This window comes from Polypterus senegalus, chromosome 1, assembly GCF_016835505.1.
Source record: "Polypterus senegalus isolate Bchr_013 chromosome 1, ASM1683550v1, whole genome shotgun sequence".
Taxonomy (NCBI): Eukaryota; Metazoa; Chordata; class Cladistia; order Polypteriformes; family Polypteridae; genus Polypterus; species Polypterus senegalus.
In genome coordinates this window covers 250,519,030-250,536,399 of record NC_053154.1, presented here as the reverse complement: position 1 = coordinate 250,536,399, position 17,370 = coordinate 250,519,030, and the positions used below count along the sequence as shown (strand labels likewise).

At 37.7% G+C, this 17,370-nt stretch overlaps 1 protein-coding gene across 6 annotated transcripts in view; it reads right to left on the bottom strand.

The window, feature by feature from the left end:
• pcdh15b (protocadherin-related 15b) overlaps positions 1-17,370 on the bottom strand; it is a 760,133-nt gene that overhangs the window by 616,883 nt on the left and 125,880 nt on the right. For 4 of the 6 annotated variants that reach the window (XM_039771647.1, XM_039771665.1, XM_039771655.1 and 1 more), the window contains exon 2: positions 16,582-16,703. The exons of 1 other annotated variant lie outside the window; for it this stretch is intronic. In XM_039771647.1, coding sequence (XP_039627581.1) covers positions 16,582-16,675 — 94 coding nt within the window. In that variant the 5' untranslated portion in view covers positions 16,676-16,703. Of the gene's footprint in view, positions 1-16,581; positions 16,704-17,370 lie in introns of those variants that run through there. One more of the 6 variants, XM_039771676.1, reaches the window with a different exon arrangement.

Here is a 17,370-nt window from a genome sequence, read left to right as displayed (position 1 = left end):
CATGTTTTTGCTTTCTTACTCCCAAACACACGCACGCACCCACGGAACAAATAACAGGCACGCTCACACATTTTTAGCACAAACATATTTACACACACACAGAGAACAATTAATGCTCAGGCATACACATAATATGCAGGCACACACATTGAATAAGTTCAGCACAGACATATTCACATACACAGACATTAGCGAGCGCCAGGTACCTTTGAAGTGCACTTTTTCTTTTTCGCGCATTATATTCTTCTCAATGCTTGTTATTCTTTCCCCACAAATATAAGTACAGATATATACATATTTGCACACAAATCTATATACTCAAACATTTTCCTATCGCTTAATTTTTCTTTTTGGTGCTATCCTCCTACATTTTTCTGAAGGTTGTTTTACTTATCAGACTATAATATAAAACAGCCTCTCATGGCGTTAGCGGATGTTAACTCTAACACGATTCTACTCAGCTCGAAACGGCGCTGGTTTCTAGATCAAGGAGACTCCATTGGCGAAATGACTCAGCGACAACGAGGAATTGCTTCCGTGGCGATCCATTCCTGCGACAATTAGGGCAAATCCAACTATCAAGAAATCACGCGGTTCGATACTACAGCAAGACGGCACTCGTCAAAAGACTAAACTGTCATTGAGAATATTAACTCAAAACAAACAACATATAAGCTTCAACATAAATCACAAATAAACTCGAATCATGGCATAAGTGCTAACCACTGTGCCACCACACACTTTAACACTGAGCGATCGTTGCTTAATCTATATGGCATTCTCTTTATACATCTTTTTCGCATTCGTCTTGGCTATGCATAAGGCTACCTTTTCCGTCATCTCCTCGGCCCGCTGTACCCGCGGCAATAATACAGCTACCTGGGATTCGGCCATCGAGGCCCGCCCTAACGCACCCACCAAGTCCATTTGCATTTTCTTAATCTCCCTTCTTCGTCCAGATTCTTAACTGCAGTTAGCAAAATCCACCCCCGCGTCTGCAAGCCCGTTATGGGTTCCTTTGCAGACACTTGACATTTCTTAAGTGCGGCTAGTACATTCACTGGTGTTGGGGGGCCTAAACTTTGCCAATATTGTGCTAATCAAACCCATGTCTCAATTCTCTAGCGCAGTCTTCCCATACTGTTTCCTCCCAGCTGGGAAGAGGTAAAGGAGCCGTGCCAGGGTTTTATCCTTTTTCTTAGACATCTCTGATTTCTTTTTGCCTCACTCAATAGTTCAATATTTTACCAGATTCCCCAAAATCCTGCCGACTACGCCAAAATGTTTTGATTTGGGAAAATGGTTCAAGGGATTAGAACATAAGTAGGCAAAGAATCAGAGAGAAGAGGTCCGTTACTTAAATAAAATTTACTTATTCAATTATAACATATAAATACATATGAATGGGTTATAGAAATAAATATATATGCTTAAAGAGACAAACTTATACTTACAGTAACATACATACATACAGTAACATACATCAAAAGACCCAGAGCCATCATCCTAGACCAGTAGACTGAGGGAGCCCGCATGTCAGTCTCGTCAGAGGATCAACCCCGTGTGCCTTTTATCAGATAAGACCGGGCGGTTGCGCCTTTCCCCACGGTTGAGCATCCAAAGAAACTGAGGGCGGAACCTTCCCTTATATACTAATTAGGTGTCCTTGCCCAAAAGCGGCCTACGTGGAAGCAGTGTATGCAGAAGTGATCAGTTTCTCACACCCCCTCCTTCCACGGGACACGGCGCTATGTTTTTCTTCTACTCGGCCTTGAGACTAGTGCTTGATACCAGAAGACACAGTAATATGCTTACATGTGAAAAAAGCTTCTCGAAGTGAAAAACAACTCCTTACATAGCCATGGCTGTATCTTTAGAACATTCCCGGCTGTTTCTCCCAAAACATTAGTAATGCAGCTGGGTTTCGCGCTGAGCGACCAACGCCCATCTGCTCTCTTGATCCCCCCCTCTCTTTAGAAAAATCCTTCCATTACAAATACTAATATTATATTATTTACATGTACATAGTACAAGTATTCTTACTTACATGACCTACCAACATGGACCATGTCCCCGCTCTCCAATGCCATTCTAAATAAGAATGTATTAAAATTCAGAACTACATCTTAATGGAAAACACAATTCACCTTATCTGATGTACACCTTACATCTGCTTCTATGCTCCCATTTTGTGGAAACAAACTATTTAAAATACTGTAAAATTGATTAATACTTTGCCTCATATTTAGCCATTTCATTAAATCAGACAGACAGATAGATAGATATAAATGTTTAGAATATATTTTAGTCTCTATACTTATAGGTTGCAGCATTTAAAACAATATAATAAGTGTTCCTGACCCACAGAGCCATTCCTTTATAAATATAAAACAATATAATTTACAGAGATTCAGTGAAACTGGCCATACTGTGTGTGTATATATACATTTAATCAAGAAAGCTAAGAAAATAATAAATTATATGCTATTATTTACTCTGTCTGAACATCTGCCCAAGAAAGCATATGTTCTGATATGCCACCTGTCAAAGACAAAAACAGCAAACATTTATTCTGACAGAACAATTCAAATATTAAAGCTAAAAGCTTATTGTCTTGTCATTCAATACAGACTGCAAGTGGGGCAATGTAATAAAAAATCATCTCTGAGCAAACCTTACAGCTCTTTTAATAATAAGGATTATTTTTCTTTGAAAGTTTTTAGGAAATGTTGAGGATAATTATGTGTTTGAATGGTTGGGAAGTGGAAATGTGGCTGGAGTGAAATGTTACTTCCATTATATATAATAACAGTATGTCACATAGTAGTTTAATGCGTACCTATAAATACAAATATATGCAGTAGTATATAGAGATACGCTAACACAGTAGTATGCAGATAAAATGTATGCACTGTATGTGACTCATGGTATATTAGTTTGTCCTAAACATACTGATTTTGTTTACCTTGCCTTTGATGTGACTGTTGTAATGAGCATTGACTGACTTTACTGAGTCACTTAATATCTTCAGAAAACGAGACTAATAGCAATTAGGGTTTACCATACCGTATTATTACTATTACTGTTTTATTCACAAGGCGAAATTTAGAAATAAACAAAACTTAACTTGATACATGAAAAATGCATTCATTTATGTTTATCTGCAATCAAATGTAGACAGAAAAAAAGTTTTACATTTTGTAATAAAAATGTGGACTTTAAGCATTTTTTTGTTTAAGACCTTTTTCCAGTAAGTAGCATAATATTATTATGTACTATATTGTTTAATGGCACACAATTACACACATCAATATTCAGAGCACATTTTTTTCATTACAGGCAGGAACTGATCCCAAACAGTGCGCCAGTCCATTAAGGGGCACAATTACTGATATAAAAACAAAGAAGCAGGTCATAGACATAAGAAAACAGGAGGCAGACTATACTTCCATCTAGAGTAGATGGCACAACAAAGCGCGGTCAGAAGCTTTACGATTCTTAGAGTCTCCATCAGCGAGCTGAAGTAATTACAAGTCGCCTAAGATATCATGATGATGGCTCAGCAAAATTTGCACTTCCTCTGGTATTCTGTGGAGACCTCATATTTGTCCATCTGTGCTCCTATAGGTACACAGTGGAGTCAATCCTCCTACTTATCCCACAACCATGAAGCACTACAAAAAGTAGTGAAGTCAACAAGGAATATTACTGGCACACAGCTGCCTTCCATTCAGAACATGTACTGTATATTACATGCTGCAGACATTGATGTTAAAGATATCAGTGATCCTGCACTGTCATTTTTTTTCTTTACTTTCTGACAAATTGTAAAGGACCATCAATGCTAATATCATTCTGGCTGGTGGATTGTACTGCAAGTTGACTGTCATATCTTGCTTTGTGTGTGAAACTCGATTAAAGCAGAGTTTGCACCTAAAACTTTTTCATTGGCACTAAGGGGTCAGGCAGTACTTTCCACTTTAGAAAGCTGCACAAGTACATGCATATAGTGTAGTTTAGCAGCAGAACAATGGGAGAGGTAGCAGGCGTAGAACTGCCCAGCAATAAGACAGAGTAATTAAATAATTAGCATGTTTCATATCTATTAACAGTAAATAACTAAGTGTGTTACCCAGTAAGGAAGAAAATAAATATTAACTTATTGTGGTGCATCACATACACACCAGCAAGCATTGGCACTAGAAGGAAGGTGAGGGTAAACAGCACATTTAAAAAGGAGTGTTTTTAAGTAATTATAGTATTTATAGATGTAATGGGTTAGGGTGAAAAGAAACAGCAAAGCATCCGTTTCTTAGGGAGACAGGTGTAAGGAAAAGTCTAGTCATTCATAAAAACACATTCAGTACCTTAAAGTGCATCACTAGCAGACGGAAGAAAGCATGTCGTAGCAAGAGCACATTTAAAAGTAAACACTGCTGCTTACAGAGAGCCAAATAGGTATTAAACCACAGCTGTAGTTCATTAAACTGATTATATTTGATTTCCAAAGAGTCACCCAAAGTAATTTTAATCATGAGGGCAGTATAATGCAAGTCCTCTATTATGCCGTACTTCTTGGAGACTGACTTTGGTGAGGTCAGCTCCCAGGAGGCCTACTTCTACAGGAGATGCCAGCTGACCCAACCCTCAGAGCTAAGAGTCACTGAACTTGAGGGGGTGGTTATCCTTCATTGTATTAAAGAATTTGCATATCTTGCCTACTGTAGATGGTCCTTTAGGGAGATAGTGTGTATCATCAAAGTCATGCAGAATGAGGCTCATGGATGGGCATAATAATAATAATAATAATCATAATAATAACAATAATAATAATAATAGTAATAACCATAATAATAATGATAACAATAAATTTAATTTCTATATCACCTTTCCCTTACTCAAAGTGCTTCACAGATATTCAGAAAGAACATCAGGGCCTTACAACATTAAAAATATCTTCATAAAAAGCACAAAATAATGACAAATACAAAATATTCAAAGAACTGAAATAGAATAAAAAACAATAAAACAGAATAAAATACAAAAATACAAATACTACAAGAAAACATTGAAGATGTAACATAATTTATGACACAAACAAAAGTGTAAGGCAAGATGTGCACGCTCTACAGTGGCATCAACCGAAGAGTTTGAGGTTTCCAACTGTTCACAGGACCTTCAGGCGCTGGACAGCAACTGTGATAACTCTAAGATGATAGGTAGAGATAAGGAACGCCATCAAGTCACTTCAAAACCAGTCCCCAGCAACAGAGGAGTAGTAATAGAAATGGATTCCAATCATTAAGAGGATTAAGATACCGGATTGCTTCAGAGACAGAGTTTTGCATGTTGAGCTTTCTGGGTGCTCCAGTAAATGAACTCCTTAAAATGGGTGGATTAGCCTTTAGCCACAGTTGGTGCAAATCCAGTTGCCATTGTCCATGTTGGAATAAATGACATACGAAAGGGCAGGCAGGTAGTTAGTTGTACAACCCAGATTTAAAGAGTTAGGTGCCAAGCTGAAGCACAGAACTGACAAGGTGGGTTTCTATGAAGTTCGGCCTGTGCCATGTGCCAGTCCAAGTAAGACTGAGGAGATCAGAATCTTGGTATAAGACAGACGGGCATATGTTTAAGGGACAGTGGGACCGAGTTATGTTTGAACAGAAGTGACACCAATGTATTGGGGAGTGTTATAAGTCAAGTCTGGAGATGTTTTTACGAGTCTTATTTATTAATCTATTTTAATTGTTTTCAAGCATGGCCCGGCAGCATAAACACTGATGAGTGGTTTGCACCCATGTCAAGTTAATTATGGAGAAGAGGTGTGGGTAATTTACCAGTTGGGTTTGCCACAAAACAAAAAGGTGGGTTGGTGCTAGACAAAGAAACAGAGAACTGACCAAAACCAGAAAACACAGATCAAGGAACAGTTGGCAGAATGTATTCCATTTAGCAAAGTTGCGTCAGACAGCATCAGCTTTGCAGAACAATAAAAAAGAGCAAGACCTATGTCTGTGGATGTACCCAAAGAGTAGCAGCATAAATTAACAGGCAATAGACCAAGGGTGATCTGTGGTGACTAACTAAGGTTATAAATTGTGACGTGACAGGGTATGGAAGAAGGTAAGTGGTGACCAGCAAAGGTGTCAGATCAAGATACCAGAGAGCTGGAGATGTTGGTGGGGGATTTATCCCTGCATCCTAACAGGGCAAAAAAAAACAAGAAAACATTAGGGGTGGATTATTAAGATTTTAAATTTATTTATTTACTTGGATTTATTTATTCATTAAAAGTTTTGCAGACCCAAAGATGCTTGTTTTCAAAGGCATGATTTTAAAGAGGAATTTTTTATTTATTTAATTTATGCACTGTTGAAGCTGGAATTCTCTGTTTCAAAATAAATATCTATTTCACTTTTGCAAAGCAAGTCTTACATATCTCCTCATTTGTCTGGTTCATCTTAGTACATGATAAATGATATCCCAGAATACTGTAGAGTGTGTTGGCTATAGGTGTGGTCACCAGAGCATCACAAGGAGATGTTTGAGTAGATTATTTGAGGGTTACTAAAACTTGTGAATGGGAGGCGGTAGGCAGTAGTATAAATACAAACATTACAAACATATATGATTACTATGTAATTTCTAGCCCACTATTAAAAATTTAAAGTAACTAAGTAATATGTTCAAAATTATAAGGTTTAATGCTGGGAGTATTAAGAATAAAATAAGAGTTTAATTTACAGTATATGTAGCTGCACATAATTATGATAAAACAGGAATGACAGAAATATGGATAAAAATTATAGATGGAAATGAGTATAGCATACATGAGTAAACACATTTAGGAAAGTAAGTCAGAATTGTAATGGTGGAGGAGTTTCCATTTATGTAAAACACAATTTGTTCAATCAGTTGGTGAATCTTAGCTTAGTGAGGATGTTTGCATTCAACTAGAAAGTATTACCATGTATAATAATAACAGATACTGTATATGTCTTTTTTAATAGTAGTGAAAGAAGGAATGCTTACAGGGCAATATTGTCATAAGGGATATTAATTAATTTTATTACCTGAATGTTACTTATGTTAGCCAGACAAACAGCAGAGCACAAGAGATTTTGGATGTAATCAAGAAACTTTTTTTTTTTTTAATAAGTACATGAAGGCGCCACAGTGGAGGGTCTAGATTAAGTCATAATCAGGACAGGATTCGAGGATAGATATGATTGAACCATTAGGATCTAGTGACCATAATATAATACATTTGACACTGTATTGGAACAGTGTTTATGAAAAAAAAAAACTGGTAAGTTTACTTTTAATAGAGAAATTTTGAGCAGATGCAGCAAACCATAAAAAAGATAAATTGGGATAGGGGTTCAAGGGTAAAGACAAGTGTGGAGTTGTGATGCAGGTTTAAAAGTGTTTTGCACTTCACATAGGACAAGTATAGCCTACACCAAAAATTAGAAAAATTAAGATATTAAAGAGAACTTTTTGGATAGGCAGGGACCTAAAAAAGAAGTTAAAGGACAAAAATCAGGTGCATAATGCATACAAATACAAATAGCTCAAGCATTAACTGTAGGCCATATAAGACCTAAAAAACGAGTTTAGTTTCATATTTAAAGGTTCTGCAATATCTATTACATTTGATCAGGTATAATAATATGCACCCAATTCTTTCCCCTTTCCTCTTCAAACAGAGATGCTTATTTTCGCTTCTTTCTCTTGGCGCCTCTTGTTAAACTGACCATTCTCATAGTGTCTTGCTAGTAAAATGCATTTGTGGTTGATACTGCATTTGCCTGGTTTAGCAACTCTAGCCTAGTCATGTTGGGGCTTTGGTGTCTCAACATGCACATCAATTTATCAATATTTTCACTCATCTATAGCATTACAGCTATAGACTCCATTCACGTGGCCCAAGCAGATGCTAGAAAATTGCTATCATGCTGATGATAGTTGTTGTTTAACTTCAGACAACAGAATAGGCAGATAAGTCTCAATTTCTTATTTGTAAAACCTTATTTGTAAACTTATTATAATTTGATTTTTGTAAACCTTCTACATGTTTTGCCTATTTTAATTTTTTTCTTCCTACCCCCAGCAACTGGACGAACACAAAAATACACAGATACACACAGACACTTGTACTTTGTGCTTTAATAATAATAATTCTTTGCATTCATATATGGCTTTTCTCACTACACAAAGCACTCAGCAATTGCTGAGTGAGACCTTGCACAAGGGCCCAACAAAGCAGAGTCCCTTTTGGCATTTACGGGAGTCAAACCGACAACCTTCCGATTGCCAGTGCAGATCCCTAGCCTCAGAACCACATTCCCTTTCAAGGTTGATAAACTGATTTCTGTCCATTAGACTTATTCAGGGTTAACATCTGCAGTACGCCATCTAACGGAATGTATTTTGTAATGCATGTAGTAATAAAATGCATTTCATTTTGTCACAAACATTAGTGCTGCTTTTATGAATCCCATACAATATGGCATATGACAGAAAAATAGCAACCAATTAGACACAACGATACTTGTCCTTTTATTAAAATGAATAGCATCACTTTTTGTCAGACTTTGAAACTGACTTCTTATAGCCACATTTTTGATGTTAATAAATATAACTAACTATTTCTAAGTGCCATGTACTTTACAGGTCAATTTTATTTTATAGTTGTAATTGCAGTACATCACAAGATAACAGAATTCCTATTTGCAGTCACCCTTTTGTCCTCAGTTACTGAAGTAGAAATGTAATAGATACAGTATATTGTTTATTACAACTTAAATTTCACATTAAAAAAATAAATCAATAAAAATTCAGCATCAATTGATTGCGATGTTGCTATCAAGTAAGACCCGGGAGTGGAACACAGGCTCATACATGACAGATCAGTTCTCACAGCTTGCCTAACCAAATAGTTTAAAAAGTAGCCAAACAACTCTACCTTGTAAGATCATTCATAAATGTCTTTTTTCCTTTATATGAAGCCATTCATATATTGTCTTACATTATAATAATAATGCAAAGTATATTAAAAAAGCACTTAGGTGATTGTTTAAAACTAACTTGATGTTTACCTACTAACACAAAATATTTTTTTTAGAAAACAGTAAGTCATATCTAATGTAATCTGCATATGGTCTGTCTACATTATAAAAAGTCAACAACTTCTGAATATTAAAAATAACAATTCTGTTGCCAAAGAAAATGCAAATTCTATCACCTTAGACAAAATGTTTCCACATGGCCTCAAAAATAAGCTATTTTAACAACACTTACGGATAAGAAATGTTTTTGGAAGTAGTATTCAAGGAGTTAGTTTGAAGCCAATTTGTCTTAACTGTTGTGACAACACTTTGACAATAGATTTGTCAGGTTGTCGAAAACTCTAATGAGATGCCAATACTGACTACAGGAAAACATTGAGCAGGCCTAGTCGGGTCAAGAAAGGGTTAATAATACTACATGTTTATCATGTATAATGAATAAACAGTTAGACTAATAAGATGTGAGTTTTTATTTTGGCTTCTTGAACTGCTAAGCCTTTTAATCAGCAATATCTTTAGGATAAATGCTTAGATAACTATGCTATGGAAGAAAGGTCCTAAACTGATGCATTGTTGAGCATTCTGTTTTTATGTTTATAAGAGTTCTCATCAATCACAGGAGGCATAGATAGATAGATAGATAGATAGATAGATAGATAGATAGATAGATAGATAGATAGATAGATAGATAGATAGATAGATAGATAGATAGATAGATAGATACTTTATTAATCCCAAGGGGAAATTCACATAATCCAGCAGCAGTATACTGATACAATTAAACAATATTAAATTAAATAGTAATAAAAATGAAAAAAAATAAAATAAAATTAATGTTAGCATTTACTCCCCCGGGTGGAATTGAAGAGTCGCATAGTGTGGGGGAGGAGCGATCTCCTCAGTCTGTCAGTGGAGCAGGACAGTGACAAAAGTCTGTCACTGAAGCTACTCCTCTGCCTGGAGATGACACTGTTCAGTGGATGCAGTGGATTCTTCATGATTGACAGGAGTTTGCTTAATGCCCATCGCTCTGCCACAGATGTTAAACTGTCCAACTTTACTCCTACAATAGAGCCTGCCTTCTTAACAAGTTTGTCCAGGCGTGAGGCGTCTTTCATCTTTATGCTGCCACCCCAGCACACCACTGTGTAGAAGAGGGCACTCGCCACAACCGTCTGGTAGAACATCTGCAGCATCTTACTGCAGATGTTGAAGGATGCCAACCTTCTCAGAAAGTTTAGTCTGATCTGACCTTTCTTACATAGAGCATCAGTATTGGCAGTCCAGTCCAATTTGTCATCCAGCTGCACTCCCAGATATTTATAGGTGTGCACCCTCTGCACACAGTCACCTCTGATGATCACAGGGTCCATGAGGGGCCTGGGCCTCCTAAAATCCACCACCAGAAAAGTGTTTTTGCTGGTGTTAAGGTGTAAGTGGTTTGAGTCGCACCATTTAATAAAGTCTTTGATTAACTTTCTGTACTCCTCCTCCTGCCCACACCTGATGCAGCCCACAATAGCAGTGTCATCAGCGAACTTTTGCACGTGGCAGGACTCCGAGTCATATTGGAAGTCTGATGTTTATAGATTGAACAGGACCAGAGAAAGTACAGTCCCCTGCGGCTCCCCTGTATTGCTGAACACAATGTCAGACCTGCAGTTCCCAAGACGCACATATTGAGGTCTGTCTGTAAGATAGTCCACAATCCATGCCACCAGGTGTGAGTCTACTCCCATCTCAGTCAGCTTGTCTCTAAGGAGCAGAGGTTGGATGGTGTTGAAGGCGCTAGAGAAGTCCAAAAACATAATTCTTACAGCACCACTGCCTCTGTCCAGGTGGGAGAGGGATCGGTGTAGCATATAGATGATGGCATCCTCAACTCCCACCTTCTCCTGGTATGCGAACTGCAGAGGGTCGAGGGCGTGGCGGACCTGTGGCCTCAGGTGGTGAAGCAGCAGCCGCTCCATAGTCTTCATCAAATGTGATGTCAGAGCAACAGGCCGGAAGTCATTCAGCTCACTAGGACGTGATACCTTTGGGACAGGGGTGATACAAGATATTTTCCAAAGCTTTGGGACTCTCCCCTGTTCCAGGCTCAGGTTGAAGATGCGCTGTAGAGGATATTCTGCATTAAATATCTGCCAAAAAATCCATACCCATTTCAAAGGTATTCCATGTAATACAATCACCATTAAATTGAATGTGATAATATGATATAAACTAGGGATGTATCAGTCTGAAAGCTCTTAGATGCATTGCATAAAATCTTAAAGGCTTTGTAGGAATCTGAGAACACATCTCTTAAAAAATGCTCAGTTGGTTACAATCTTAACCTTGGAATTCAGTATACACTGAAACTTAACAGAAGTGAAGTCAGACTTTGTAGTTTATAAAATTACTAGCTGTGTTACAAATTTCATAAGACAACAGGCCCATAGTTATAGTGCTATCAGTTAATCTGAAGTATCAGAAGTATTATGTAAGTTATTTTCGGTATGATTTTTACAATAGGCTAATATTGTTGTCAGGCAGTGTGGTGTTATAGTTCAGGCTCTGGATCTAGGATTTTAAAACCCGAGGTTGAGGATTCAAATCCTGCTACTGAAACCATGAGACCATGAGCAAGTCACTTCACCAGCCTGTGATCCGATTGGAAAAACAAAATAAATGTAACCAACTGTATCTCAAATGTTGTAAGTCACCTTGTATAAATGCAGCAAGCAAACAATAAGTGATAATATTATAAGGTCACTGGAGATGCTTACTCCTGAACATACTACTGTATATACAAAAGTAAAACATTCTTGCCGTGGATCAGTTCCTGCTTTTCCTAGTGATTGACCTTGTCTTTTGTTGATAGCTATTGCAAAACATAATTCTACAGGAAACTGTACTCTCTTTGATTGAAACAGGCAATCAGTAGGAATAATAAGAAATTTGAGTTTATATTATCATCATTATTAGATGTTTATAATTTTCTCTTGTTTATTCTTTTTGTGTTTAAGCTTCAATTTCTTTTCGCAGAGCATAGGTAGTTAATAAACTTCTAAAACATTACATTTTAATTCAACTTATTACAAACAGCAATAATATTTACAGGCTGCACATTTTGGCTACCCATGTAACGAACTGAATGGTTTTACTTTTGGGTTTTTTTTTTTCTCTAATGGACGGAGTGGTGGCTCTGAGGCTAAGGATCTGCGCTGGTATCTCGAAGGCTGCTGGTTCAAATCCCCATCACTGCCAAAAGAGATCCTACTCTTCTGGGCCCTTGAGCACGGCCCTTAACCATCAATTGCTCCAGGGGCACTGTACAATGGCTGACCCTGCGCTCTGATCCCAAGGGGTATGTGAAAAACCAAGTAATATCCTTCAGGATTAATAAAGTATAATAAAATAAATAAAAGTAGAAGAAAATAAAAGCTGGATACCATTTTTGGAGGCTCCTTCAATTATCAGGGGACCCCTGTATAACTTCCCAGATGCAAATGTATATGTAAAGAATTTTAAAAAGCAGTGGAGTGGGGGATGGTGCATCCCTGTTCAAAGTAAGCACAATGGTGTAAATGATTTCAAAGTATTGAGGATTCTGGTCTTCTTTTAAAGTCTGTAGATGTGAGTGCATAATACAATGGAACAGCTCATGGGGGAACCGTTAAGTTTAAACTTGAGCTGTCTGTCCATTTTGTCTTAGATCCAAGGATGTCACTTCTGCCTCTGCTTCTTTCTCCCTGTCTTTTTGATTCTGGCGAAGTGACACCAGTGTTTACAGCCACAGTGTCCAGCACCAACATTCAAGTTTTATAGTGTTTATTAACCATTGTTTCTTCTGTGAGCTCCACAGAACTTTCAAATTTCAATTTTACACCACATTGTACACGGCAAACAGTCCAGTAATCCGCCTCTTCTCCAGTTGCCCGTCCACATTATTGGCTAATACTGCTATCAATTGCTTTTCCTGAGTCCTTAGTTTTTACAGATCCCTTTTGGTGCCGCAAAGAGAAATTAAGTTGACATAATATTCAGAAATATTTTTAGACTCATTTTTTTTGTTTCTATAACATCACGAAATTTCAAGCAAATCCATCAAAGTATTTTTGAGATTTTGCAATATTTAGTTTTTCTATTGTGTATTATGTTCTGTATTCATCCATTACCCAACCCATTATATCCTAACTACAGGGTCACTGTAGCAGGGGTCTGCTGAAGCCAATCCCAGTCAACACAGGGTGCAAGACAGGAAACAAACCCCGGGCAGTACGCCAGCCAACCGCAGGGCGCACGCACGCACGCACACACACACACTAGGGACAATTTAGGATTGCCAATGCACCTAACCTGTATGTCTTTGGATTGTGGGAGGAAACCGGAACACCCGGTTGGAAACCCACGCAGACACAGGGAGAACATGCAAATTCGACACGGGGAGGACCTGGAAGGGAACCCGGGTCTCCTAACTGTGAGGCAGCAGTGCTATCACTGCGCCACCGTGCTGCCCATATATATATTGTGGAGGCTGGCCCAGACACAGACAGGCAGACACGTTCATGTCACCCACAAACACGTTTATTTACAATAATAAGTCACAAAGTGCACCACAAAACCCCCAAAGTCCTGGCCATACAATGCCTTCTTCAGACCGCTTCCTTCTCTCTTCTCTAGCTCAGTCCACTCCACTCCCGACTCTCGCCTCGACTGAAGGGAGGCGGCCCCTTTTATTATCACCTGGATGTGCTCCAGATGGGTTCCGGCAATCACTCACCGACACGCCCCTGTGTGGCGGAAGTGCCGGCTGCATCCCCGGAAGCACTCTGGGTGTCCCTGCTCTTCTTCCCCCCAGCACTTCATGGTGTGGCGGAAGTGCTGAGGTCCAGGGCTCCAAAGGCATGGGGGCGCCCACTGGCGGCGACCACGGGCCCCTACAGGGTGGAGCTTCAAAGCTCTGTGCCCGTGGCCCCCAAAGGAACCAGTGCGGTCGCCCCAGATGGTCTGGGAAAAGCGCAAGCCCTCCTCCGGTCCTCCTGGGCATCCCAGCTGGGTCGCCATCCCAGCCACCTCTGACAATATATATATATATATATATATATATATTTATTATATATATATATATATATATATATATATATATATAGATAGATAGATAGATAGATAGATAGATAGATAGATAGATAGATAGATAGATTCCATACAATCAAGTCAAAACTGAACAAAACTAAATTCAAATCAACCCCCACCCATGTGAAATAAAGGAAGGAGAGGATTTCTGTTATACAGCATTATATTCATACTAGCTGTGTGAGCCCGAGCTGTGAAATGTCTGGGCTCCTAGACACTATTGAAATCGTCTGAAAAAAACTGAAATGCAGAGATGTCAAGTAATTGAAAGGAGCTACTCTGGGCAAGAGATGAGGATCCATCTCTAATGTTGTCCCACTGGCCCAGTTAAGCAGGCACTCATGATATTATTTTCATTGTCCCCGCAGACTTTACATTCAATGTCATATGGCTTAAAAAACTTCATGGTAAAGAACATTCCATATAAAAACATTGTCACAATCTTTAATCGTCTTGCTCTGAATTGTGGATTCTTCTACTTTTACTTTGACACTTTGCATTTGTCTCACTGTGGAGAATGCCACATATAACTGTCCATGCTCAAGAAGTGGTTCTGGCAAATAAATTCCAACGCGATCCAATGTTTGATCTTGTGACTTATTGATAGTTATTGTGGTGGGGTGGGAAGCCCTTATTCCCACTCCACCGCCACCTGGGACAGACCGACAGACACACACACACTTTCATACGTAGACATTTATATATAAGATATAGAAATAAAATTGTTCAGATGTCTTTTTTTGATAACTATGCAAAAGAGGCTTAAATGATTTTCACGATTTTGACACAGGGACTTCAATTCCCATCTATCAGCAGTACACTACAGGAGATTATTTGCAGACAAAGTTTTTTTACCAGCCAAAGAGCACTCTTAAAGATTACAGTACATGCAGTGATTTCCTCACAACTAATCTGGATAACAGCTTCATTGTCTCACTGTATTACACCTTTTGCTGACAGAAAGTGTTTTTGTCTAATCGTGGATTGTGTTTAGTTTAGAGTTCTTCCCCTTTCATTTATGTTGGCTATCACAGGCACTTCATTTAATAAATGTATAACTTTACATCTATAAATCAATTTTTAAGATGGACTCGTACCTTCACCAATACCTCCTAGCTTGCCTGAAAACCTCAAGTAAGCAGATATGGAGAAAGGATTGACACTTCAAAGTAGTTTACTCATTTAAGGACATGGAGAATTTAACTTATTTCAGAGTAAACATTATGTGATCAGTTATTCAACATGTTTTTCACTGTTAGTAGTATCAAATTTCATCCTTCCAGTCTCCAAATCCACTTTTAAAATTTCAAAGGCTAGGTGTGTTGGAGTTCAGCCCAGCAGCACTGGGTGAAAAGAAGAAACCAATCCTAGTTGAGTTGCTACTCTACCAAAACACTGGTTATTCCATGCTCAATGCCAGTTGTTAATTAATCTAGCATTCACCTACTTTTGGAATGAACGGCTTTTCAAACTAAATTTAAGTATGCTGAGGAAAGCAGGGGAACACAGGGAGAAAGCAAGAACCCCACACAGAACAGGGCCCAGAACTCCAGGGAATTGCTAACTTCTGACCCAGCTTCAGCTTCAACAGATTCCCAAAACCATACAAATTCTACAGTCAATGACCAGGCTCAAAATCAAACCCTTATCGCTGCAGTTTTTAGCTTGCAGTGCCTACCATTCTAGCACCATTTCAGTCCCATATTAGCATTTAAAACAATCATTATGGAAAGTACATGACACCAGTACTATATACGCCACCAGTTTTAAAATCAAAGGGATTATAATTCAACATCTTCTATGTACATGATAAGAGTTACAACGTAAGATGGTATGTTTAATAAAAACAGAAAGGAATTCAATATTTTTGGACAAATACTAAATATTAAGGAAATGGGCATTTAAATGTAACAACTGCTTTAATCAACAGTCCTTTTATACACTCGAAGTGTTCATGGAAGTTATTCAGTTGCTTAAGAAAAAGACATTCCCAATTTAAACATTGATAATCTAAAACATTCAGAATATAGAAAAAATACATTTTCGGTATTGACTAGATGTTTCAATTGATAATATGCTTAACTTTGCTTAAATTCTATTCACCCATTAACAATTTCTTTAGCAGATATCTTTTAGATTAGGACACTGTACATAAAATGTGTTTTATACACCATTTCACAGAAAGAACTACCAGTTACAAAGCTTGCCTTAAGGAAACTGAAACAAAAGGGAACATACAAGCATAATAATATATAACATTTTCTGAAAGAAAGAGCACACAAAATAGAGTTTGTTTTGAACATTTAAAATGAATATACATATAAAGCAGAAATAACTGATAACTCTATTAAATTTTACTAGATAGAGAAATGATTAAAGTGAACTATACCTTCGGTGTTATTTTGAGACAAGTTGCTGACAATAAAAGAAGCAATTCCTATCCCTATTCCCAGCCATCTGAAGACCCATGACTTCAGTTGCATTTTCTGTCAAGCTTTACTGAGTGTCCACCTGAAAAGAAATCAACAGAATGTCACTTGCAGTTATTTGTCACCAATAGTAAATTCTACACATTTTTTTCATGGATTTGTACCCTTTTCAGGAGCATACCACAATGTATGCTTTTATGTGAGAGTAAAAGTTGTTCTTTAATCAGATACCTGTAGTTTTAACTGTCTGTTGAGTTTAATACGCCTTCACTATTCACCTTTCCAAATGCCTATCACACTTTTACACATGACAAGAAAAAATTCAAGGGAAATGTGCAAAACATGTGGTACCTCAACAATTCTGCTCATTTTTCTCAATGTCCTAAAGAAACCACTCAAGATTTAACAAAAACCCAGACACAAGAAGCTTTGATCAGAAGGTTGAACAGAAATATAAAGTCCTATTGGACAAACCCTAATATTCACAGGGGTTACAGCAGAGGACACCCACAAATACAAAAATATGTGAGTATTACATAAAATATGAAAAAAGTTGTGAAAGACGGACAATTTTCAACACACAAATAAATCACATGTGTGATGCTGGCTGCTGAGACAATGAACTGTGAGTTTTTACAAAATTTGACTTATTATAATAAATGTGTGTATATTTATGGTAGGAAATGACAAAGATGAGTAATATTTACAGATACAAAAGAAAACAAACAAAACATTAAGCACAAAAAAAT